The 24,599-nt window shown below is 43.9% G+C and overlaps 1 protein-coding gene across 1 annotated transcript in view; it reads left to right on the top strand.

Annotated features, from left to right (window-relative positions):
* Window positions 1-4,832: 4,832 nt before the first annotated feature.
* Window positions 4,833-24,599, top strand: part of LOC308430196 (pyroglutamylated RF-amide peptide receptor) — a gene marked incomplete at both ends in the record, with an annotated part of 32,926 nt that continues 13,159 nt past the window's right edge. The window contains one exon of the mRNA XM_080929326.1: window positions 4,833-5,172. Within this exon, the coding sequence (XP_080785452.1) occupies window positions 4,833-5,172 (340 nt within the window). The remainder of the gene's footprint in view (window positions 5,173-24,599) is intronic.

Below are 24,599 nucleotides of genomic sequence, written 5' to 3'. Positions count from 1 at the left end.
AGGAAATGCCAAAGGATAAGACAAAGATATCGACCTGAAGACACATTATAGTAAATCTGCAAAATCAAAGGTAACAAAGAAACTATTATCACCACCACCACCATCATCATCACCAGGAAGAAACAATTTGAATGGTGATGGTTTTTGTATTAGAGACCATAGAAGACAGAGTGAAGTTGTGATGCATTAAATAAACAATGAAAAACAAATGAGAAAACCCAACAAATCTTTCACATCAGAATTTTATTACAAGTGAAAATGTTCTGCAGTGATAAAGAGGAAATCAAGATATTTTCTGTTAAGGAAAAAAATGATTTTGTTGCCTGTGTCTCCAAAAGGCGATAAAATCACTGTGAAATCAGAGAGAACTATCAGAAAGGGCAGTATCGAGAGGAATTGTCAGTAGAAAAGAAGAGAGAGCAGCATATAAGTAAATACACCAGACTTTCCTTCAAACAGTTGAAGATAAAGTTAAAAACAATGATCACTACTATTCCAAATGCAGAGGCAGTGTTTAAGGTAATAAATTTAGACAAAATTAAAGGGGCATAAAAAGAGGTAAGCTACCTACATTTGTCTCAACTTGGTAAATATTGACCCCAGTAGCCCGTGGTAAGTTATGTACAGATGACATAATGGAGAACTCATGCCAGACAGTATGTAAAGAAACACACAAAGCAAGCTCCTAAAGATAAACCTAGATGGGTTGTTACAATGTTTATATAATGTGAAAATGTTTATATAACTCAAAGAAAGACATGGAAAGGAAATCAGATAAATTAATAACAGAACAAAGAGAAAACAAAGATATTCTGAAATCCTAACTTATGGGTAATTAAAATGTATCTTAAATGTAAATATATTATCAAAAGACAGACTCACAGACTGGAGTCAAAATAAACAAACCAATCATGACCCAAGGTCTGCTGTATAACAAAAACTCACTTAAAGCTATATTTATGTTGTAAGTAAAAGATGGAAAGGACATGCCCAGAAAACACTGATCAAAAGAAGTCAGGACACATGTTAGTATTTGGAGAGCAGTCCTTAAAACAAATGAGCCATTGTCACAGAGAGGGCCACCAGTGATGAGCACATGCCACTTCCATGTGTGTGTTCATGAGGCCAACTCTGCAGGCTATGTGCAGCAACTGCTCATCGAACTGAAAGCAGGTAGGTCTCCAATTAGAGTCCAGTACCCCATATTAGCAGCAGCTTGATGAATCCTCAAGAACTCAGGAAACTACCAAGATAGGCCCTCTAACTTATGTAGCTCACTGGTGTGGTTGCTCTTATATCCCTGGCACACTTGGGAGACACCCACATGAAAGGTTTTGGGGAACACCAAGGTTTTCATTTTAGGTAAAAAAAAAATATTAAGTTTGTGTTCAAAGTCGTAGTTAGAATAATAAGACAAGAGAAAGAAATAATTTTTGCAGATGATATGATCCTTAAAAGAGCCTTAACAGATCTGTTAGAAAACTCTTAGTCTGATACACACTTCCAGCAAAGTAGCAGGATGCAAAACTGACCAACAAAAGTCTGTAGCCTTTCCATATGCTAACCATGAACTCATGAAAAAAAAAAAAAAAAGATAATGGATGGGGGAAACCGCCAGAAAATAGAACCAATCTAGACAATCATCAATCGATGAATGGGTAAGAAAAAAGATGTGTCCTGTTTGGAAGAAATATACAAATGGAGTTTTCCCAGCCATAAAGATAAAAGGAAAAGAATGTTTCAGAAAAACAAGCATAACTGGGGATCTTGCTAAACAAAGTAAACCAGACTCAGAAACATTGCATGTACTCCTCTATTCACAGGAGTGTGTGAATGTGTGTGTGTGTGTGAGGGTGTGTGTGTGTGTGTGTGTGTGTGAGTGTGTGAGTGTGTGAGTGTGTTGTGTGAGTGTGTGTGTGTGAGTGTGTGTGGTGTGTGTGTGTGTGTGTGAGTGTGTGTGTGAGTGTGTGTGTGAGTGTGTGTGTGTGAGTGTGTGAGTGTGTGAGTGTGTGTGTATGTGTGTGTGAGTGTGTGTGAGTGTGTGTGAGTGTGTGTGTGTGTGAGTGTGTGTGTATGTGTGTGATCTGTTTGTGGACAGGAAGAGACAACACAGGAGGAGTAAGGAGGGTTGGGAGGGCAACAAAAGAGGGGGGTGAATAAAAAAACCCATAAAGACAGACATATGCTATGAAAATGACACCTAGTTCTCAATATGATAAAACTAAAAATTAATCAGTAAGAAAGCAAAGAACAAAATTAATAGCTAGTTGTGAATTACAGAAGTTAAAGCAATGTCAATGCAATTGGTATTCAAAATATCGTTCTAGTACTGCTTAAAAAAAAAAGCTGAGCTGCAAACTATTTGCAAATTACCTCCTTGAAAAATAATAACCTAAATGAGCCCCTAAAGACATATAAAGTGAATAGTTCAATTAGAAAACGGACAAATCATGTGGAAACATTTCAGTGGAGGAGAAACTGGGCCGGCGGGGTTAGCACAAGAGAATTCAGTGTCACTGGGCCTTTGGAAAGTACAGCTGACCCCACTGAGATCACTGCACATCTATTAACACAGCCAGGATTTTAACCGTAGGTATTGAGGGGCTGTGTGGGTAAGAAAGCGCCATCTGCAATCGTGAGGGTCATAGTTTAACCAAAGCATCTTCATAAGAAACTGGGCATGCTTTTGGTTAAGTTCCTACGAAAGGCTCTTCTTGACTTGGAACGAAGCTGGTGGGGGATGGAGACCAATATCTATTTTACCCACTGTAATGTGATTGCCAGAAGGGAAGGAAACCATGGAAGATTTTTGTTCTTTGCCAAAGTGTCAAGATTTAAAGGCTCAGCTGGGTGAGGAGTGATTTTCAGTTGCATCCTGTCTCCACTGGGCAATTTCTCCACTGTCTCGTTTTCTGAACTGAAATCATGTTAAATCACCTGTATCAACCCACCAGAGGGAAAGATACTCAATGAAGTAAGAACGGAGCCTTTCTTGGAAATACACCTTGAAAACACTCACCAAACTAAGACTACTGCAGAATATACTTGCTATTATGTAGTCTTTCTGTTCGTGAAATGAAAATGACTCAGTAATTTCACCATCATTTCTTTGTGATTATAACTTCTACCTCTATTTATCTACTTGTCCTCAATTGCCTTACCTATCACCATCATCACCACCATCACCACCATCACCACCATCATCACCACCATCACCACCATCATCCTCACCATCACCATCATCATCATCATCATCATCATCATCACCACCGTCATCATCACCACCATCATCATCACCACCATCATCATCACCACCATCATCATCACCACCATCATCATCATCAACATGATGTCCTTGAATTCAATCACCATAAAATCTATCTCTCACTTTATTAGACTGAATTCTGTGCTAGCTTCCTCTATGACACCATGTTTGTTACCACAAACTCTTATTGTTTCCCTAGCTTGAGAAGTGACACACGTTTGGTTTTGATCCAGTTTCTACCCTTCATTCTAAACTCATTTGAAGTCCTAATTGTTGTATGAGTTTTCGTTTTTCTAAGTTTGAATCTCTAATTATTTCTACCTCTCCCAGATCACTAAGGGACTTGGAAAATATGAACCATAGAAATGATCGACACACTAGAGTCATTATCTTTACCGTTGTATTTTAATATATTTTTAATGGATCGGCAAGATTCTCCTGAGATAGCCAACCTGTTTGTAATGGCAAAAAAAGAAAAAAAGAAACTGGGCATGCCTATGTCCAACCCCCTCCCCCCACACACACATACACTGTGCTTAAAGACATACAACCACTCCTTGGGAGCTCGAGCTGGATGGCCAGCCAGCGTAGCCAGCACGGCAGCCTTAGGGGGCAGTGAGAGAGCCTATCTCAACTCAGTAAGTCGAAGAGTGATAGAGAAATATCTTACTTTTGCTTTGACCTCCTCATACATGCACACTCATGTGCAAGCAACACACACGCACTTAAGTAATAATGAGCACTAAAAAAAAAAATCAAATTCAGACAAGGCTGTGAGACAAAACTCAAAGGCTCACGCATCATCACGAGAAATATGAAATGAAACCTTGGAAAATAACTCGAGACCTCCTTACAAATTAAATACGCAAATTCACATGTAGCGACTTGTAATTAATCTAACAAAACCGGAAGTGATCCAACTATCCAGTGGTTACATAAACAGGTAGGGCTCACCAGAGTGTGACTTCGCATGGGAAGGTTGCTAGGGCTAACACACACACACACACACACACACACACACACACACACACACACACACACACACACACACGAGCGGGGTGGGGGGAGTCAAGTTCCTGGACCTGTGTTGCTGCATATTTAAGATACGTTGGAGCTAAGTGAAGGGTACTTGGGACCACTGAGCTATAACTGCAAGTTCCTCTTGTGTGATTTTGTCTTAAATTGCTTTGGGTAGCAAGGCTCATTATTTCTTAAGAAGAGACTCAACGGGAATTAGAAAACTCAATTCACAGTTTCAACCTAAGTTGGCCAAGGACTAAGAGGAGCTGACCGCAGGAGGATGGCTGCTCCGCCCCCATTTAACCCGCCCCAGGCGGCTCTCCAGACAGAAGATCCAACCGCGCGCGCCTAGAGCGGGCAGAGCCAGAAGCACCAGGCTCAGACCTTCAAACTTTTGCGAACTTCAAACATTTGTGAGTGAGATCGCCTGGCCCCGCCTCCTGCGGGCCGGTTAAATCTGGGCGCTGCCACGCTCCTCCTGAGCTCTGCCCTGTCAGCCAAGACTTAGACTTGGCACAGCCAGAGCTAGCTGGACTCTGCGCTCGGCATGCAGGCTCTCAACATCACCGCGGAGCAGCTCTCCAGGCTGCTGAGCGCGCACAACCTGACTCGGGAGCAGTTCATTCATCGCTACGGGCTGCGACCGCTGGTCTACACTCCGGAGCTGCCGGCGCGCGCTAAACTGGCCTTCGCGCTCGCAGGAGCACTCATTTTTGCCCTGGCGCTCTTTGGCAACTCCCTGGTCATCTATGTGGTGACCCGCAGCAAGGCCATGCGCACCGTCACCAACATCTTCATCTGCTCTCTGGCACTCAGTGATCTGCTCATTGCCTTCTTCTGCATCCCTGTCACCATGCTCCAGAACATCTCCGACAAGTGGCTGGGTGGTAAGAGTGATTATTCGTGCACACGCACCCTCACACACTCACTCGCGCGCGCGCGCGCGCGCGCACACACACACACACACACAACTGTGTTTATACTTCGGATCTTATATTTCTCTGTGTGTCGATTGTAAACAAATGTGATTAGGGTGGGGGGTTATCCTATGGTTTAGTTTAGACATGGGTTGAGGTGAGAGGAATAGGTCAAGGAACCTGTGCCTCCGACTGATTTCAACCCTTTTCCATAATTACAAGGTAAGAGTTCCCTCTACGTTTAATGAAATAATAAAAAAAAACCCAAGGCTAAAAATCTCTTTTCCTTCTCCAACTTCCAGATTTACTTAACAGCTACTTGTGTTGTTTCCAGATAAGAGCTTGTAATATACGTGCTTGTAATACATGTTGGCTAATATATGATCACTACATTTTTTACAACAAATAATATATTTGCAGCAAAAAAAAAAAAAAAAAAAAAAAAAAAAAAAAAAAAAAAAAAAAAAAAAAAAAAAGTATCCTGGACAAGTCCTTTGTTGAAATCGTACTAATGGAGTCATATAGAGAAGACAGCAGAAAGCACTTCACCTCTCGAGTTCTAACAGGGAGATGAGACCTGTTCCTCACCTCCTTAGAAGAGGGGCAGAAACACAAAGAACGCACTTGGTAGGGTCACTAGCTTGTGACAGTGTGTGGACACTGGAAGTCAGGCTTTCTAGCCTTCTTCCAGACACACAGCTAGTGTTCATGGACTTGTGTGCTGCGTTACACCCACATGCTTGGTGGGCCCTCGGGAGGGTGTATAGCCTCTGCATGCTTTCATAAGTAAGTGTGTTCTATGACCACATTTTAAATAAGAGACGTGGCTCACGTGGCTGCAATGCTCAGCCATTTCTGCCCTCCCGTTGAAGTCTTTCTAATGCATGAGTGCTGTTTCTCTTCCCACCATTGCCCACTTCGGACCCCTAGGTTATTTCTCCAGTGCTGCTGTTTTCCATGGATTTGTACCCAGTTTATTTCAGCAAGCGAGACTGCTAAGTTGTTGGCTCTCAGCTCACCTGTATTTCTAAGACACGAGTCGCTACTGAGCGTGCTGCACCAGCCTGACAGTGGTGATGTCATGGTCCACAGATGACACTTTCTCACACTGCCTAGTGAAATCACTGTGGTTGGGTTTTGAGATTCACCCACAGCAACGGCCACCAACAAATTCCCGGAATCATCTAGAGTAGTCCAGGACTAGAATGCCCTTTTGCTCTAACACATGCTAATTGGGCAGGTCATTTGGCCCCAACTAGAGTGAGGTGTGGAAAGCCAGGCTTCTCTTCCACGGAGAGAACATAGGAACAGCCGAGATTAACCTCACGCTTCTGTTCCCTTCGCTTCCTGCTTAACAGGAGACATTTCACTTTAGATTCTAAATGCTAAAAAGAGAGGGTAATATGTGCACATTTGTGTTGTAGGGTTAGTGTGAGAAAACATAAACGTGTTTTAAATGATCCCGTCAGGCATGGTTACATACCTGTAATTGCAGGAGGAGTGCAAGCCTTTGGCAGACCTGGGCTACACTGTGAGTTTACAGAAGAAAAGTCTGCATTAGAGAAACAAAATGGAGTCGGCCTGGTCATGCCATGAATGTATATGATTAATTCCATTCAGAGCTTATATTTCTACAGGACTACATAAATAATGGTCTATAAGTTGAGTATAAAAAAAGCAAAATATATATATATATATACTTAGGTGAGAAGGAAAAGCCCAAAGAAGACTTGCAGATAGGTATATAGAGAATTAACTCGACTGCTGTAAGTAGGATAATACTTGCAAAACCATGATACAATCAAAGGGGAGCTCACAGGAATGTAAAAGATGAGAAGGAATTCATTGTTACTTGTCAAGCCTGTTGAAAAATCTCCTATGTGACAAAGTAACACCTTGGGAAGACAACAGTAGATAAAAACTGAGGATTTTGAAGAGTCTCAGAGAATCTAAGAGGCCCCAGAGTAAGCAAAATTAAAATGTGATAGATAAGGCCCTACTCTGTTGCCGGAACAGAGAGGGGTGTCCGAGAATACTTGCCACTCTGAGAAAAGAAATGCTGTATTTGAAAAAGGCCGTATAAGGCATTTCAATCGATTTTATCAAACAGAGAATGAGGGGAAGAGACAGAAAAGCAGGTCACTGCAAGTAAGGAAGGAAATGTGTTGTGTAAAAGCCAAAAATAAGAAGACCTGTCATCGCAGGTGGGGAAGAAAACAAAGCATCCATGTGGAGTTCACCAGGAGGGAATGATAGCCAAACGGTAGCTGCTTCCTGAAGGGCGGGGTGGCTGCCTGGGATTGTCACAGCCTCTTCTACTGTAGCTGCTACTGCTGTTTCCAAAGAGAAACCAAGAATCTGGATTTTATGACTTTGACACATAACTCAAAAGGCAAAACACAACGGGGGGGGGGGGGGGGGGGAGCAGGGGGGAGGTAAAACACAAAAACAAGAAAACCCCACATCTCTATGACTCAGGTCGTAAATAATTCACACTTCTAGTTAGTGAGTTTTCTAACAAGCTGCTGTTCCAAACATTCCAGGTAGGTGAACAACGGCTTTTACTTTCAGTCCACTGTCTCCCTTGAAAAGGACCAGCATCACCTACTAAATCAGCACATGCATCTTAACAAGCTCCCCAGATGATGAATATTGCAAATCAAAGTTTGATGATCAGTGGTTCCTACACACACACACACACACACACACACACACACACACACACATACACACACACACACACACACACACACACACACACACAGCCTCCCAAAGGGCTCTGAGAAATAGCCTTGGACAGCCTGGAGTCCAGTGACAGAACTTACTAGAAGTGGAACCCTCTGGAACTACCTGCAAGATGAAGTCCATGGCCCTCAATTCCATCCAGGGCCTGCCTCAGAGATGTCATGCTACTGGTCTGTCATCCATTTTAGGGTGGCGCTACAGAAATCTACAGCTACAATTGATGGCTGGAAAGCAAACAGGTCATTTTGTCTTTCCAGAGCACCACAGAGCAGACTTCTTCTTCCTCTTCTTCTTCTTCTACTTCTTCTTTTTCTTTTCTTTTTTTTCCTCTGATGTCTTTCTTTTCTATTGCTGTGATAAAACACAGTGACCAAGGCAACTTATAAAAGAAAGCATTTAATTGGCTTATGGCTTAGGAGGTTTAGAATCCATGATGATGTAGTAAAGATTCACAAGTTGAGACACAGTCACAAGGCAGAGAACACGCTGGGAATCCCACAAGCCTTACGAAGCCTTAAAGCCCACCTCAGTATCACAGTTCCTCCAAAAGGCCACACCTCCTAATCCTTCACAAACTGTTCCACCAACTGAGGACTAAATATTCAAATATGGGAGCCTCTGGGAGCCATTCCCATTCAAACCACCGTATTCCATAAAAGACAGGAAAATATATCCACAAACACTAAATTTGTTTACTCGATTATACTCCAGTCAGAAGATCCATTAATCTGTAGCATCTACAAGTTACCCCAGAAGAACGCAAACTAATATGGAAGCTTTCTATCCCCTTCCCCTCCTGCTTTAGTTACTTTTCTATTGCTGAGAAGAAACACTATGACCAAGGCAATTTATAACAAACATAGCACTTAACTGAGGGCTTGAGTACAGTGTTAGAGGTGAGTCTGTAACCATCATAGTTACTGTGGCAGCAGGCAGACAGGCATGGTGCTGGAGCAGTAGCTGAGAGATCACAGCTGATCCACATGCCCAACACATGGAGTACCCGGCGTGAGCCTCAAACCATCACACTTGCCTTCCTTTCTATTGGCTTGTCTTTTCTTTTAAAATTTTACTTTTTATCCATTTTCAGTTATCATCCAAAGTATCAGGCTTAATTTTGACATCTTCATGCAACTACAACATTGTAAATTTTTTTAATATTTGTTTGGTTACTTATGTATATGAGTACAATGTAGCTGTTTTCACGAACACCAGAAGAGGGCATTGGATCCTATTACAGATGGTTGTGAGCCACCATGTGGTTGCTGGGAATTGAACTCAAAACCTATGGAAGAGCAGTCAGTGCTCTTAACCACTGAGCCATCTCTCCAGTCTGGGACATCTACAACATTGTAACTTGCTGAGATTAATCCTTAATATCATTTTTCTTTCTTCCACCCCCCTCATGCTGGATCCCTTTCTTCTCCCAAATATTCCATATTCCATGGTACACACACACACACACACACACACACACACATGCACACGCACGCACAGTCGCATGCACAGTCACATACACACACATCATTCCACACAGAAGGGAAAAAAAATGTGTAACGTTTTATCTCTTTCCTACTTTTGACCCTTTTTTCTCACTCCCTTTCCCCTCTCTCTGTATTATCCTTTCCCCTTCAAAAGCCATTTCAGATAAAATATGAAACATTTGTCTTTCTTATTTGTCTTCTTGAGTCTGGATTATTTTGTCTAATATTACCACATCCAGTCACATCTACTTTCTTGCAAATAACAATCTTATGCTTCTTTATAGCTCAATAAAAGTGTGCAGGTGGGTGTGTCTGTGTTTCTGTATGTGTGTGTCTGTCTTTCCATCTGTGTATCTCTCTGTGTGTATTGGTGTGTATGTGTCTCTCTGTGTGTATGTATCTCTGTGTGTCTATGTCTCTTTGTGTGTATGCATGTGTCTGTGTGTGTGCTTCTGAGTGTCCTTTGTATGTGTGAGTCACAAGTTTTCTTTATGAACTTATCTATTGTTGAACACCTAGGCTGGTTCTATATTTTAAGCTATTGTGATCAGTATAGCATTAAACATAGATACATAAATACCTGTGTGGTTTGTTGACTTAGAATCCTTCAGTTACAGACCCAAGTTTTCAGCTGGATCGTGTAGTGTGTGTATTTTAGTTTTTTGAAGTCCCTCCATAATGACTTCCGTGGTGCCTATGTATAGCCTACATCTCTTCAGAAGTGTATAATCATGTCCCTTTCCCCACATCCCTTACTTGGGCAGTGATGGAACCTCAAAGAACTTTCAATTTACATTCCCTGATGGCTAAAACTATTGAACTATTCACCACGCCTACCTCCACCCACACCCCCACCCCCTACCTCACCCCCAGGTATCTGTTGGCCATTTCAACTTTTCTTTGACTTACCTCTAGGAATTCTCAGTCTCTAGGAATCCCAGGTTGCAAGAGAGAGATTCTTACTGTGAGTGACATTTTCTTAGGGCTTTCTTTGTACTGGTGCAAGGGTGGCATAGCTTTCAGAAATGGGGCCTGTGAGCTCTGTCACTGTCCTCCCCTCTGATTTATTTGGTGAGATGTCAACACTGAATTGCTTTTACTCTCCCTCGGCCATCAAATTTACCTTTCCTTGTTGATAGTTTTCTCACTTTGCCTGTTTCTTCCTCTTTTTAACTTTCCATGATGTTTGAAAGCCTCCTCTGAATTCCCTTACCGGCTGTTTCTAGATAATTCAGAGTGCCTGGTTTTCCTCTGTCCACCAATCAGGAGCAATGTTCTCTTCTCCGGTCTCTCTCTTTCTTCGTGCTCCTCTTTAAACCATCTGCCCTTGGGTGTCTATGCTTCCTCTCTCCCTCTGCAAAGTCTCTTTTCTTCCATTGTTCATGTCTGCATGGAGAGACTGTGGTCAGAACTTTCATGTTTGACGGATGGGTGGCCCAGAACTTTCATTAACGGTATCCACTGATCTCTGGCCTCCTGCCCAGGGTCTATATTCACCAGTGCTATGACTGCCATGTACTCAGCATGCTCTGGAAAACTGCTCTGGGTATGAAGATCCCATCGGTGTTGAGAAAGCTGTATCCTTGTAGAATAGCTAGCATTTAGTTAGATCAAGAAGGGAGAGAAGTATTCAGAAAAAAGATGGAGCTTTCAGGGGGGACGTGTAACTGTGAGGGTTTCCAGAATATACTAAGTATGAAGGGTTGGAGAGTGGGCAGGGGTAGGGGTGAAGATTTCGGGGGGCAGGTGAGAGTGGGACTTGGATGACTAAAAAATGGAAACTTAGGGCATAGAATCTGAAGATCCAGAAGAAAGTAACAAATTGTAATTCTTTTCTCCTCAATGATTCTATTCATTGGTAAAGTAAGAGGGCAGTGTTTAAAGCAGTGGTTCTCAACCTTCCTAATGCTATGATCCTTTAATATAGTTCCTCATGTTTTAGTGACTCTGAGTCATAAAATTATTTTTGTTGCAACCTCATCACTGTAACTTTGCAATAAATCATAGTTTACACATCTGTGTTTTCTGGTGGCCATAGGAGACCCCTGTGAAAGAGTTGTTTGACCCGAGGGGGGTCGCAACCCACAGGTTGAGAACCACTGCTCTAAAGGCAGGCACAGGCCTTGCAAGGAGATTTCCAGGTTCTGTTCCTGCTTCATCCTGCTCTGAGTAAAGGCCCCACCGTGGAAAGATACTTTCTCTAGTGCCCACAAGTCTTTGGCTTCTGCACAGTCCTGTGGTAGGCAGTAAAAAAAGTCTTTTAATGGTGGCTGGCAAACTAAGTAAAAGCTCCCAAAGTATCTCAAGTAATGGCAGTGCCTTCAAGAAAAACGCACATCTCTATACACTCACTATTCTTGAAAAGCACTCTCCCAGTACGGAAATATAGAAAATTAATTTCTCCATAGTTGATATAAAAAATTATTTCTGTATCCCTAGGTGAGCCCTGCTTTTATCAGCCCCGAGCTTGGAGTGCCTGCTTTCCCCATATATATATATATACATCTAGCCCCAGACTTCACCTTCTCATCCCCACCAGGAGTGATGGGATCAGGAGGACTGCAGCTAGGCTGGGTGGATCCTCAGATCTGACTAAGCTTCTAAGGCCCTCCTAGTGGACCAACCAAAACTCAGAGATCTTGAGGATGTCCCTATGCGCCCTGCTGTATGAGTTCTGTGGAGGGGTGAGCTTTAAGTTGGAGTGGCTCCAATGCTAGAAGTCAGCCTGGAGAGTTTATAGCCCAAGGGACAGGCAGGAGCTGGAATAAAGAGCAACTGGAAGGGGCCCTCCCCTGGGCCCAGGGTCCAGACAGTAGAGAAGGGTTAGCCAAGTCCCAAGGAATCCCAAGACGTGAAAAGCCCGCAGAAAGAACTAGAACTGTTTGCCAAGCTGCCCAAACAGCAGAGAATCCCGGCCAAAGTGGGGCTCACCCCGGGCGTTCTCTTTGAAAAGATTCAGCTAGCTAACCATTTGCCACATGAAGGACCAGCAGCTCAGTTTCAAGAACGTGTGTAAGCTGTGTCTTTTGCTGCAGAAGTGTGTGGAGGAAGCTGACAACAATGTTCAGGGGATATTCAGGGCAGAGTGTCTGGTGTGGGCCAGGGAAAGAAACCGGAAGAGATTCGAGCTGGAGAGGGAGCACGGAGAGCGTATTTCTGCAGTGCTCAAAGCCCACCCTCAGGCAGATCAGCATCACCACAGAGCCGCTTGGGCTGAAGAAGGCTGTGGTCCTAGTGTGCTTATGTAACCATCGCCAGAAGGGCGAACAATGAAGTATTGGGTATTTTCAACAAGAAGAGTATAGGGTTGCAGCATCTCCTTTCCCAGAGGCAGCCTGTATCTTTTCCTCTGCCCCCAGGGCCCTATTTTGTTGCACAGGGCTAGGAAAGCCCCCTCTTCACCCTTTCTCTGGGAGTGAACCTTTCACTCTGTTCCTGTTGCTGCTCTGGGCTCCCGGAGAGGATGGGATAAGCATAGGGAACCAGAAGGAGGTAGACCAAGAGAACCTGGAGCCTATGCCAGCAGGGCTTTGGGATTAAGTTCTTCAATTACTGAAGAGGAATTGCAAGCATAAAGTGTGGGGGTCAAGAGGAGGGAAGTGCTAAAGAGAAGATAAAGTGTTCAGTGATGCCATTGTGAGCCCACCACATTATTTTGTTCTTAAAGAAGCCTTGGACAAGAGCTGGGAGGGGGGAGGGAAAGAGGAAAAAGAAGGAGGGAGGGAGACAGAAAGGAGAAGGGAAAGAGAGAAGAAGGGAGAAAGAGAGAGAAAGAAAAGAGGAAGAAAGGGAAAGAGAAGAGAGAAGAAGGGAGGGAAAAGAAAGAAGGGGGAGGGAGAGAGAAAAACAGGGAGGGAGGGAGAGAAGAAGGGAGGAGGGAGAGAAAGGAAGAAGGATGGAAAGAGAGAGGAAGAAAAGGGAGGGAAGGGGAGAGTGGGGAGGGAGAGAAGGAAGTAGAAAGAAGAAAAAGAATGTATCTTTGGGCAATGATTCTCAAACTTTGAACACACAGAGATCATACCACTTGAGTTTTAACAAACACTTGGTCCCCCCTAAATTTCCACAGAAAGTATTAGAGGGAAATAGCAGCCACAGGCGTTTGCATCGAAGATCTTCTCTCTGTGGGACAACAAGGACAGAAAAGGATATCTGGATTAAAATTGATCTCTACCTCGAGGATTAAAAAGGATACCTTGTGGTTTATCTGGAAATTCCTGGAAGGGTTGCAGGCATGTGGGCCTTACTCGGAGGTCCTCTGCTCGGGCCTCAGTCATGCCCTGTGATGGGGGTGGGTCAGGGTCACTCCCACCCGAATGGCTCACATAGAGTAGATTCACTCTGGGGAAATTCAGGAGGAGGTTCACACGCTACTCTGGTAGCCTTGCATGTTTCCCATGAGGCCATGCAGGCAGGACTTTACTGCCATCTGAGCTGATTCTTGAAGGGATCCCCGTCCTCACAGCAAGATGCTCACACGCACAGCAAGATGCTTATCTCTCACCTGTCCTGAGTTTCAGCTGAGTTTCCCACATAGCCACGGGCTGTACCATCTGAGAGTTCATTTGTAGTTTGTCTCCTCCCTAGCAGAGTGAGCCGCTGCATCTGCTGTCAGTCATAACTGACATTCAGGTAGAATGTCTTCCTTTCTGTGGAGCTGGAGGCATCGGGAGCTGATCTGGTCTGTGTCGTCTAAGTAACACACTCCCTGAAGGAGTGTGGCTTCTCGAGGGCTCATGAGTGTACACTCGCTGATTCCTTGCTGGTTACAGGTATCAAAGTATCACCAGCCAAGTTCATGTAGGACTGAGTCTGTCTCATAGCCAGTAAGCCCCGTGACATACATATTCTGCCTTTGAAGATTCTTTGACATCCTCCCTTGTGACCTAGTCAGTCCGTGCACGAGGCTTTGAGGTTGAGCTTAACTAGTGTTATGGGGCTGTTCTAGGTCCACCTTTCCTGGACTGGCTGATCTGAAAAGACACAGGAACTTTGCAAGAAACTACAAACCCTACATCACCCTCAGTACTGTGTGCACTACCGCTCTTCCCTGCAGGGGTGTCAGCTGTTTCTGAAGATCACGAAAACAGGACCATTTTCTGCCTCTCCCTTCGATTTCGTGCACTTTTTGGCAGACCAGCTCCTATATTGCCAGTGTCTGAGTTGCTTCCTTCTGCTGCTAAGGAATCTCAGCCAGGTCCGAGAGCAACACCAGAGAACTTTCCTTGTAGCCTTCCCTAGCCTGTGAAATTGAGGGTTCAGCAGATGCTGTATTTGTTCCCCATTATATCTGAAAATGACAGGCTCCTAAGGATCAGTCCTGCAACAGCTAGGGAAATGCTTTCTGCTTTTATCTGACTTGGGAAAACTAAAACTAAAAAAAAAAAAAAAAAAAAAAAAAAAAAAAAAAAAAAAAAAAAAAGCTTTGTTAGGCAATGAGCCAGTACAGATCACAGAAATCTTAAAGGACAGCCCGTTCTCACCTCCTGGAGAACACAGACAGTAGTTCAGCAAAGATGAGCTTATGCGGTGCGCCTCGGTGTGTAAGATGCTTTAATAGTGGTTGGGTGGTATATCATCATATCGCCTGGCGTCATCAGACCAGAGCAGTTTAAAAATAACATCTGTTGCTGCCATCTGGTGGCAGACGCTGCTGCAGAAACTTTTACGTGAATATACACGCTTTACATCCTTTTCGGTTTTTTTTTTTTTTTTTTTAATCAGTGTTTTATGTTTATATCCATAGACAGCTGCTATTCCCTGCCGTGCCCAAAGAAGCCTCCCCTTGCGATAAATGGTTGGCAAGTGCAGAGGCTCCTGGCTGCTCAGAGTGCTGAGAGAAAGTGACAATTAGTACCAACTCTTAACAGTACCCAGACCTCCCCTTCTAAGGCTCAGGGAACATCGCCCGAAAAGGAGACAGAAGGATGTAAGAGGTGGGAGATAGGTAGGGAAAGAGACCGTGGGATGCTCTCCGTTCTAGGCACGGCACAGGTATCAGCAGTAATCTCATGTCAGCTGCTGCTGTCCGAATTGGCTGAGCCTGCACAAGACTGGGCCTGGCACCAGCCAAGACTGGAAAGAGACTCATGGGGCCACACCCCATCCTGATGAAAAGCGGCTACTGGTGGATTCTAGGGGAAAGCAGTCCTTGTGTATTCACAGGTGGGCCCGCCAGGCTCCAAGGAATGGTTCTGGTTTTGAACACCGCAGCTCCGGTTAAACTCAGCGCGTCACAAAACAAACCACAAAGACACGAAAATGAGAACGGGTCTTGTGAAGGGTAGAGAGGTGGGCAGAGGGCGGGAGGGCGTGGACAGAGTTGGAAGGGAGATAGATAGGAGGGGGTGGGTGAAAGTAGCCATGGTAAGTTATGTACATCTATGAAACTGTCAAATGAGAAAATTAATCAAAGATAGATATAAAAGAACCCATGCAGATTCGGTTGTTATGGATTCCAGTTTGACCTCAGAATGAAGGCAGTACTATGTACATATTTTTGCCTATCAAATATTACTTGGAAATTTCTTCCAATACTGCACAAAAAGACAGCAACATTATTTTAAAGACCTTCTCCCCCTGGTGGAATTGCAATGCATATAAAGCCTGTGAGTGGTGTAAGGTTGCGGTCGGAGCGATCACCAAAATACTCTGTGTGATGTCTTTATTCATAAGCCTGACGGAACGCATCAGCTGCACGGGGTTGACCTGAAAATGACTGAATCTTTGAGCGAAGGGGCTGGGAATTTAGGGCCCTCTGCAGATGCAGATGTTCATGAGCGGTAGTATTTCAAATGTGTTTGCTTGTGTGTAGAATAGGTTTGTGTCCAGTAAGTTGATCAAATGTTATTAAAAAAAGAAAAGGTGCACTGTTAGTAAATGCCTCAAATATATATACAACACGAATTTATACAAAATGGTGCCAGTCATATAAACTTGTAGCCTATTTGTATTCGATATTGAACAAGCAACATGAAAAGTTATTTCTGCTCTTAAGGTATAAGGGTTCAAACTGATCATTTGTATTTAGCAGGCAGAAAATAGTGCTGCTTTAATGTCGGTGATGCATCCCTAGGGAGTGGGAAAAGGACACTGCCATAGCTGGTCCAGAGTTGCAGTTACTTGCAAGGTTCGAGAATGTCCTGGTCACCCAGCTTCGTAGCACAATGTCATCCGTATCACGTCCTCACACAGAGTTGCTGCCAGGCCTCTTCCCTCTCCCTGAACCTCCCTTCAAATAGTGTACTGTCTAATTCATGCTGCGGGAGGCGGGGCACTTCTCCTTGCCCTCACCCCACCCCTGAAGTCGGGCGCTGGCATCACTTCCCCGTGGCGCAGACCCTGCTCTGCTTGCATTCAGCAGAGCTGAGCACCGGGCTTTGCTGTGCTCTGCGGGGAGATTGGGAGAGCCTCGCGGAACTGAATACCGAATCTTAACATTAACATCGGCTGACTTGATACCAAGAGTTCTCTTCACGCCAGTTGTCTATTCTGCATAACAGACCACTCAAACGTGGAGTAATTATGGAAAGCATTGTTCACAATCCCAGAAGGCATCGCCCTCAGCTTGACTCTCACCTGAGGGGGTTTTAGGTTCGATTCACTGGTATTAGTTCTCAGGAAGGCCATTGCTGTCCTAGCATTTTTGTGTATCGGAGTAGCCCAGGCTCCTGCACACAGTCGCTGTGTGACAAGCGAAAAGTAGAAACTTCGGAGCTCCTGAAGCCCCGGGAGAGGATGTTGCTCAGCGGCTCGGAACTCCGGAGATGACGGAACTCCTGCTCCAGCTTTAAAGAGCGGAGCAGCATTTCTCCGTGTGAGCAGGAAGGGGTCCGAAGGGCTTGAAGCCTGTGATGGCGGAGATTTGTGGCCTTTGTCCTCCCGTCTCACATTTTCTTACAGCAAACGAGTTGTCTCGGCTTCCTTAGGAAGTGTTGGTCTGCAGGTTTGAACCCGAGGGACCTGTTTCTGTCGGGGATTTTTAACTGCAGTAGAAATGGAAGGTTTCTTCCTTCGGTTACTCCTGCCTCCTGCCTGCTTCTGTCCCACTCCATCACCATGGTGACTTGTGACCCTTGGTGTTGGTTTTAAGCTCAGATGGCTGGTTTGGAACTTAAAGGAAAGTTTTTGTAATGGACGTTTGATACGACCTTTGCCTTAGAAACCCTCGTGAAAATGCATTCCTGGTAACTAGTTGGCCCTGATCAGAGAGCCGCACATTTAGGCTCTTGTTCCCCAGACTCTACACCGACTCAGACACGTGACTATAGCCCATTCAATGACACTGCATTAATTTAAAACCTTTCCTTACTGCGGTATCTAGAAACCATCAAGGATTTGCATTTTATGAGGAGGAATTTCATTTCGTCAAAAGCTAATCTAAGTGCCGCGATGAACCTGATTCAAGTATTGGTTTTCTTACCGGGTTCTGAGAAACACCGGCCGTGCTTGGGAGAAGACTGGCTTGTGGCTGTCTTTGAAGACGGCAGGGGTGGGGGAGCAACCTTGAAAGTTAGTGCAGACCAACTTACAGCAATTAACCTAGGATCTAATGAAATGAAAAGAGCTGAGCAAGATGTGGATTTTTTTTTTAAAGCTTAAGTGACCCACAACAGAATTAGTAAGTGTAATGTGTTTGCAAGATGCCAAACCCACTGGTTAATGCAGCGAACGCATTATTCAAAATTCAAGTTCGATTTTCAGTACTGAAAAAAACAAGTTATCTGAATCTTGCAACTAATGTCACATTTTAATTGTAAACCCAACATGTATTTTCAGCGTAGGAAGTTGTCAGTAGCAGATAGGAAATTCAATAAAAGTGTTCCAAATGAATCAATGAGTATCAATCATCTTGTTACTATAACAATATTTGGCACGACTTAGAAATTAGCTATATTTACCTTTATGATATACCTAAGAATGGAATTTCATCTTGTCTTTGTTACTTTTCTATTGCTGTGAAGAGACATCCTGACAAAGGCAATTTATAGGATAAAGTTAGTTTATAGTTTCAGGGCATGGGTCCAAGATCTTCAAGGAAAGGAGCACAGCAGCAGGAGGGCAGCCATGTTGCTGGAGCAACTGAGAGCTTACATTTACGTCTTGAAACACAACCATGAGGCAGAAAGAGTCCCACACCTCTTTTGATGGTGATATATCTCCTAAGCCTTCCAATATAATTCTACTGGGTACCAAGCATCCCAATATAGGAGCTTTAGAAGGCCATTCTCATTCAAACAACCACGTTCCACATTCCTGTTGGCTTATGGCCACATTATAATACAAGACTTCGATAGTATTTAGCCCAACTTCAAAAGTCCCCATAGTCTTCCAGTCTCAACGTAGATTATTTTAGTTAATTGAGTTATTTATTTGCTTTGCATCCCGACAGCCACAGCTTCCCCTCCCTCCTCTTCTCCCAGTCACTCCCTCTTAATCCCCCCATCCACCTTTCCTCCTCTCCTCCTTAGAAAAGGGGATGCATTCCACAGATGCCAATCACATATCAAGATATCCTTCCTCCTTCTTTAAACAGAATTCCCCAAATTCTGCCTAATATTTGGCTGTGGTCTCTGTGTCAGTTGCCATTGGTTGCTGAGTGAAGTTGATGTTTTGTAAAGCACAGGATAGTGCAGTGGGGGGCGGGGGGTGCCTTAGCATCCTCCTGGCCAGGCACCAGTCATACAACAGGTCTAGAATAAAATAGAGTTTATTTAGGGGCATGGGAAGGGAATAGAGGCAGAGAAAGAGAGGGGACAAAGAAGGGAAGAGGGAGGGAAGAGAGGAGAGACAGGGGGGGAAGGTTGGCTGGGAGCACATTGTGGGGTGAGAGGCCAGAGAAGGCCTGAGAGAGGGGAAGGAGAGAGAGAGGGAGGGGGAGATGGGGAGAGAGAGAGAGAGGCCAAAAACAATCCTTTATATAGCAAGCCATGCCTACCTGGCTGTTGCTAGGTAACTGTTGGCTGGAGACTAGAGGGAATGCTAACATGCTAACAGAAGCCTCTCTGACAACAGTTATGCTATGCTTCTGTCTAAAAGTATAGCAGAATATCATTAATAGTATCAGGGGCTGGCTCCCTCTCATGACATTGGTCTCAAGCTGGAGTAGTCATTGGTTGGCCTCAAATTCTGTTCCATCTTTTACCCCTGCACATCTTGTAGACCGAATAAATTGTGGGTCTAAAGGTTTGTGGCTGGGTTGGTGTCACAATCCCTCTATTGGAAGTCTTGCCTAGGGTCACCCTCATGGATTCCTGAGATTTTCCTTTGTCCCAGTTTTCTAGCTCCCAGGGATACCCTCCCCCTTTCCATTTGTCTCTTCCTCCATCCTCCCTGTTCATGACCATGGCTGCTTCCATCCTGACCCCTCCCCCACCTCGTCCCCTCCCTCCACCCACTCTTGAAATCTAATCTATTTTCCCTTCTTAGTGAGATTCAAGTGTCCCCTGGGCTTTTCATCGTTTTAGCCTCTCTGGGTCTGTGGGCTATAGCCTGGTTACCCCTGTACTTTGTGTCTAATATCCACTCATTAGTGAGTACATACCATGTCTGTCTTTCTGGGTCTGAGTTACCTCACTCAGAATGTTATTGTCTAGTTCCATCCATTTGCCTGCAAATCTTATGATGCCCTTGTTTTTAATAGCTGAGTAGTACTGCACTGTGTAAATGAACAGCGTTTTTTGTATCCATTCTTCAGTTAGGGGCATGTAGGTTATTTCCGGTTTCTGGCTTCTACAAATAAAGCTGCTATAAACATAATGGAGCACGTGCCCATGTGGTATGATGAGGCATCTTTTGAATATATGCCCAGGAGTGGAATAGCTTGGTTTTGAGGTAGATCTATTCCAAGTTTTCTGAGGAACTGCCAAATTGATTTCCAAAGTAGTTGGATAAGTTTATATTCCCACCAGTAATGGAGGGATTTTCTTGCTCCACATTCTTGCCTTCATGAGCTGTCACCTGAGTGTTTGATCTTAGCCAGTCAAAGGACTCTAAGATGAAATCTCAGAGTCTTTGATTTGACCTTCCCCGATGACTAAGGATGTTGAACATTTCTTTTAGTGTTTCTCAGCCATTGGAGACTCCTTTGCTAAGAATTCTCCACTTAGCACTGTACCGCAATTTTAATTGTGTTACTTCATTTGTTGATGTCTATTTTCTTGAGTTCTTTACATATTTTTGGTATCAACCCTCTATCAGTTGTATGGTTAGTGAAGAGCTTTTCCCATTCTGCAAATCATCATTTTGTCCTTTTTGATGGTGTCCTTTGCCTTATAGAAGCTTTTCGGTTTCGTGAGGTCCCATTTATTAACTGTTTATCTAAGCCTGAATTGCTTAGCACAGTTTTGAAGTCCTATGTCTCCACTGTCGTTCAAACTGTCACACCTATTTTTGATACACATTATATTTGTGCTTGTTTGGTTCTAAAGAAAAAAGTCTCAGTTTACCTCAAATCAAATCAGGTGTGGTGGCTCATGGCTGTGTTTCTCACATTCAGTAGGCGGAGGCAAAGGCATGACCACAGGTCAGCCTAGGCTAGAGTGAGACGCTCAAAAACCTAAGAGACAAGTCGTGTAGAAACTGAAGTGGAACCCAAAGCTGCAGCAATGGAACTCAGCAGGAAGAAAGCTGGCATTGTGACTGTGCTCCTCTCCCCACAAGGCCTCATCCCTACACAAGGAACTACAGGCAACTGAGAAAAACTGGGGACAGGAGAGGTGGCCTTCTCTGGGAAAGTGCACACTAAATGGTTATCTGGTACAAAACAGTCAGCCCTGAAAACATACATACAGTTAACACTATACAGACTGAACATTATATTTAGCAACATATATGTATATACATATGTATATGCAATAACAATTAGTGGGAAAGGAGGCCATAAATTTAAAGGAGTTAAGAGCAGTGTATGGGAGGAAAAAAAAGAAAGGGAGACATATAATTAAATTATAATCTCAAAAAGAGAAAAATAAAAAGCTAAACCTGACTTTTTAGTGATATGTATGCTTCATCTTCTTCTTTAGTCTATATTTTTAGGATTTCATACTCCATTCTTGGCTATTGGGAAAGTGAGTAAATGCCAGTCCTAGCTGTGGCCAAGGCAAGGTCAAATTTTTTAAAACTTGTAATGAATAAATATAAACTAACATTGGTGTTACATTTGGCACTGTGTGGTTTAGAATCACACAAAGCCCTTCTTCTCCGGTTCCAGATGTTATTCCAGCATAAAGCTAAGCATGGGGAGCAGTGCTTGGGACCTGGAATCGGGACAAGGTCTTAGACTTCTCAGTGTTTTCCTGCTGTTCAGAAGAGAGCCTGACTACCTGGTACCATGGCTGGTAGTGACTTCGTGCAGTCACACACTGGCTGGTCAGACTGGGTTGTGGCTTTTAAAAGTTCCATTTAACCTTTTTCCTCTACCAAAATGCTTCATCTCCATTCTCCTCCCTTTCTCCCTTCTTTCTCATTCTTTTTCTACTCTCAGATTCACAGTGCTAAATTTATAGTGGATTGTCATTACCATTTTGTTGTGTTCCTCTCTCTTCATCTCTCTCTGTCTCTGGTCCCCTCTCCCTCTCTTCCCCTCTTCCTCCTCCTCTCCCTCTCCTCTTCCTCCTTTCTCCTCTTCCTCCCTCCTCCTTTCCCTCTCCTCCTCTTCCTCTCCCCCTCCCCTTCCTTCTCCCTCTCCCTCTCCTCCTCTCCCTCTCCTCTTCCTCTTCCCCCTTTCTCCTCTCCCTCCCTCCTCCTTTCCCTCTCCCCCTCTTCCTCTCCCTCTCACTCCCTCCTCCTTTCCCTCTCCCCCTCTTCCTCTCCCTCTCCCCCTCTTCCTCTCCCTCTCCCTCCCTCCTCCTTTCCCTCTCCCCGTCTTCCTCTCCCTCTCCCCCTCTTCCTCTCCCTCTCCTTCTCTTCCTCTCCCCTCCCCCTCTCCCTCCTTCTCCATCTCACCCTCCACCTCTCCTTCTCCCCCTCCTCCTCTCCCTCTCTCTCTCTCTTATACAGGTCACCTCTCATAGGCTGCTGTAGCAGTGTGTTTCGTATATAGTCTGAAATTTGTTCATGTCTCTCCTATACTCCTGTGAAACCGCTCACCCTTTATGTGGTCATAGATCTATGGTGCTACTTCATTTTCCTCCAGCCTTGTAGCTGATTTGAAATGCTGTCTCACTGGCTAATCCCATAACAGTGTTTACTGCAAAACTCTTTAACTGTTCTAAATATTACATAGAATAAGTTTCCCACTCGTTTGGGCATTTTTCCCAGAGCTGATTTAGTTATGTAAGAGGAACTTTAGGTTTTTGTCCTCATTAAAACTAACACTTTTAACTTTAAACAAATATGCATGGTATTTTTACTGATGTTGCCCTAAATTTTAAACATTGCTCTGGGTGAAACTGGTCGCTTTTCAGTGTAGCTGTAAACTGTTAAATGATTGTGTTGATAGAGTGGTGATATTTTAGAGACTCCCATTGCTCAATTGCTACAACCCATGGTTACTGCCTTCCACTATAAAAGAAACTTTGCCAATATTGATTGAGGTAACGATCTACCAAGGAGGAGGTTGCCCTAGATATTCTGGAATGGCTCCAGTAACTAACAAATACCACATTGAAAGGAAGACAGGAGGTCCAGAAGCAGACAGGAGATGTAAAAATTGTCTCAAAAGGAAGACATGATAATGCTGAGTAGCAAACCAAGAAATGTAGACAACTTCTCGAAGCTAAAACAGGCCCAGGGATACCTTCAGTCCTAGGACCCCAAGAAGGCAGCTGTCTTGACTCAGTTCGCATTACTGGCTTCCATAACTTAGTTATAAGTCAATGTCATTTGAAGCTACTAAGGGTTTTCTACCCTGTGCGTGAGTGAGTCTAGAGTAATCTGCAATGCACCTCATTCTTATTTCATGATAATCCTTGCTAACAGAGAAATCAATGTTTAGAAATTTGGTAGGCATGTTCATCGGGAAAGTCTGAAAGTCTTATTTGGCCTAAGGAAGAGATTTGATTAAGTTAATTTTTTACGTTTAATTTCCTCTGTCAGTGACTGGAAAACAACTGTGCAGCCAGTTCTGCGTATGGGGTCCGAGCATCATACTTCTGTGGAGGGCGTTGTGGTTTGGCTATGAACAGTCTGCACGGGCTTGTGTGCTTGAACACTCAGTCCCCTGTTAGGGGTGCTATTTGGTAGCTGTTGTAGAAAAATCCTCTCTCGATGAAGCGACTCAGCTCTGGATGGTTTGAGGTTGTAGGCTGAGCCAACCTTCTGCTTGCTCTCTGATTCTTGGCTGCAGACGCAGAGGAAGTATAGATAGAATCACTCCTGATTCAAGGCCTTACCACCATGATGGAATGTCTAACCCAGAACCGTAAGCCAAAATTAACCCATTCCTCCCTTAACACCAATTTTTTTTTCAAACACTGTTTTTGTTGTTGTTGTTACAGAACCAAAAAAAAAAAAAAAAATGTAATTAAAGGGGCTTGGAGAGAAAAAAATTCTTTACTTTCTCTACCTGAGGTCTTTGATTAAAGCTTGAGACCAAAGGTTGAGACATATGCTCTACACAGGCCTGACCTCTTCCTACAATGGCTGCACAGATGATCTCTGGGACAGAGATGGAAACTTAGCTTCTGGATGGTCTTGTGGGGGGAGGTTCGTCATATTTACACAAAATGACATCCAAAAATGACAGTAAACCTACATTGAAAGGTCAAAAATACTTCAGCTCTGGATGTTACTACTCTCTAATTCTGCCTCTGAAATTTCCTAATGCTGGAATAATACACACACTCACACACACACACACACACACACACACACACACACACACACACACAGAGGATATCTAAATGAAATCACCAAATAATGGGGGAGACAGAGCCCCAACTCAACATCTCTTGTCTCAAAATAAAGCTTCCAGTACTGGGATTGGGTTACATCCCATTGAGTTGTTGTTCAAAGAGATCCCATGGAAACCCCCAAACAACCCCCGTTGTTGCCAAGACAATAACAGGTTGTTCTCCACAAACTGACAGCAAGGCCTTTTGGCTGAAAACAAATGTGTATTGAATGGAGAGGTTAAGCCGGCGTCTACATGGAGCCTTTATTCCTGTGTGCCAGCATCTTTGGTATAGGAAGGTATTCTGCATGCTATCAAAACAAGTGGCATAAATACAG

Source organism: Micromys minutus, assembly GCF_963924665.1.
Source record: "Micromys minutus genome assembly, chromosome: 15".
Classification (NCBI taxonomy): Eukaryota; Metazoa; Chordata; class Mammalia; order Rodentia; family Muridae; genus Micromys; species Micromys minutus.
Note: the sequence above shows the minus strand (reverse complement) of the source record. Positions and strands in the feature narration are given on the sequence as shown.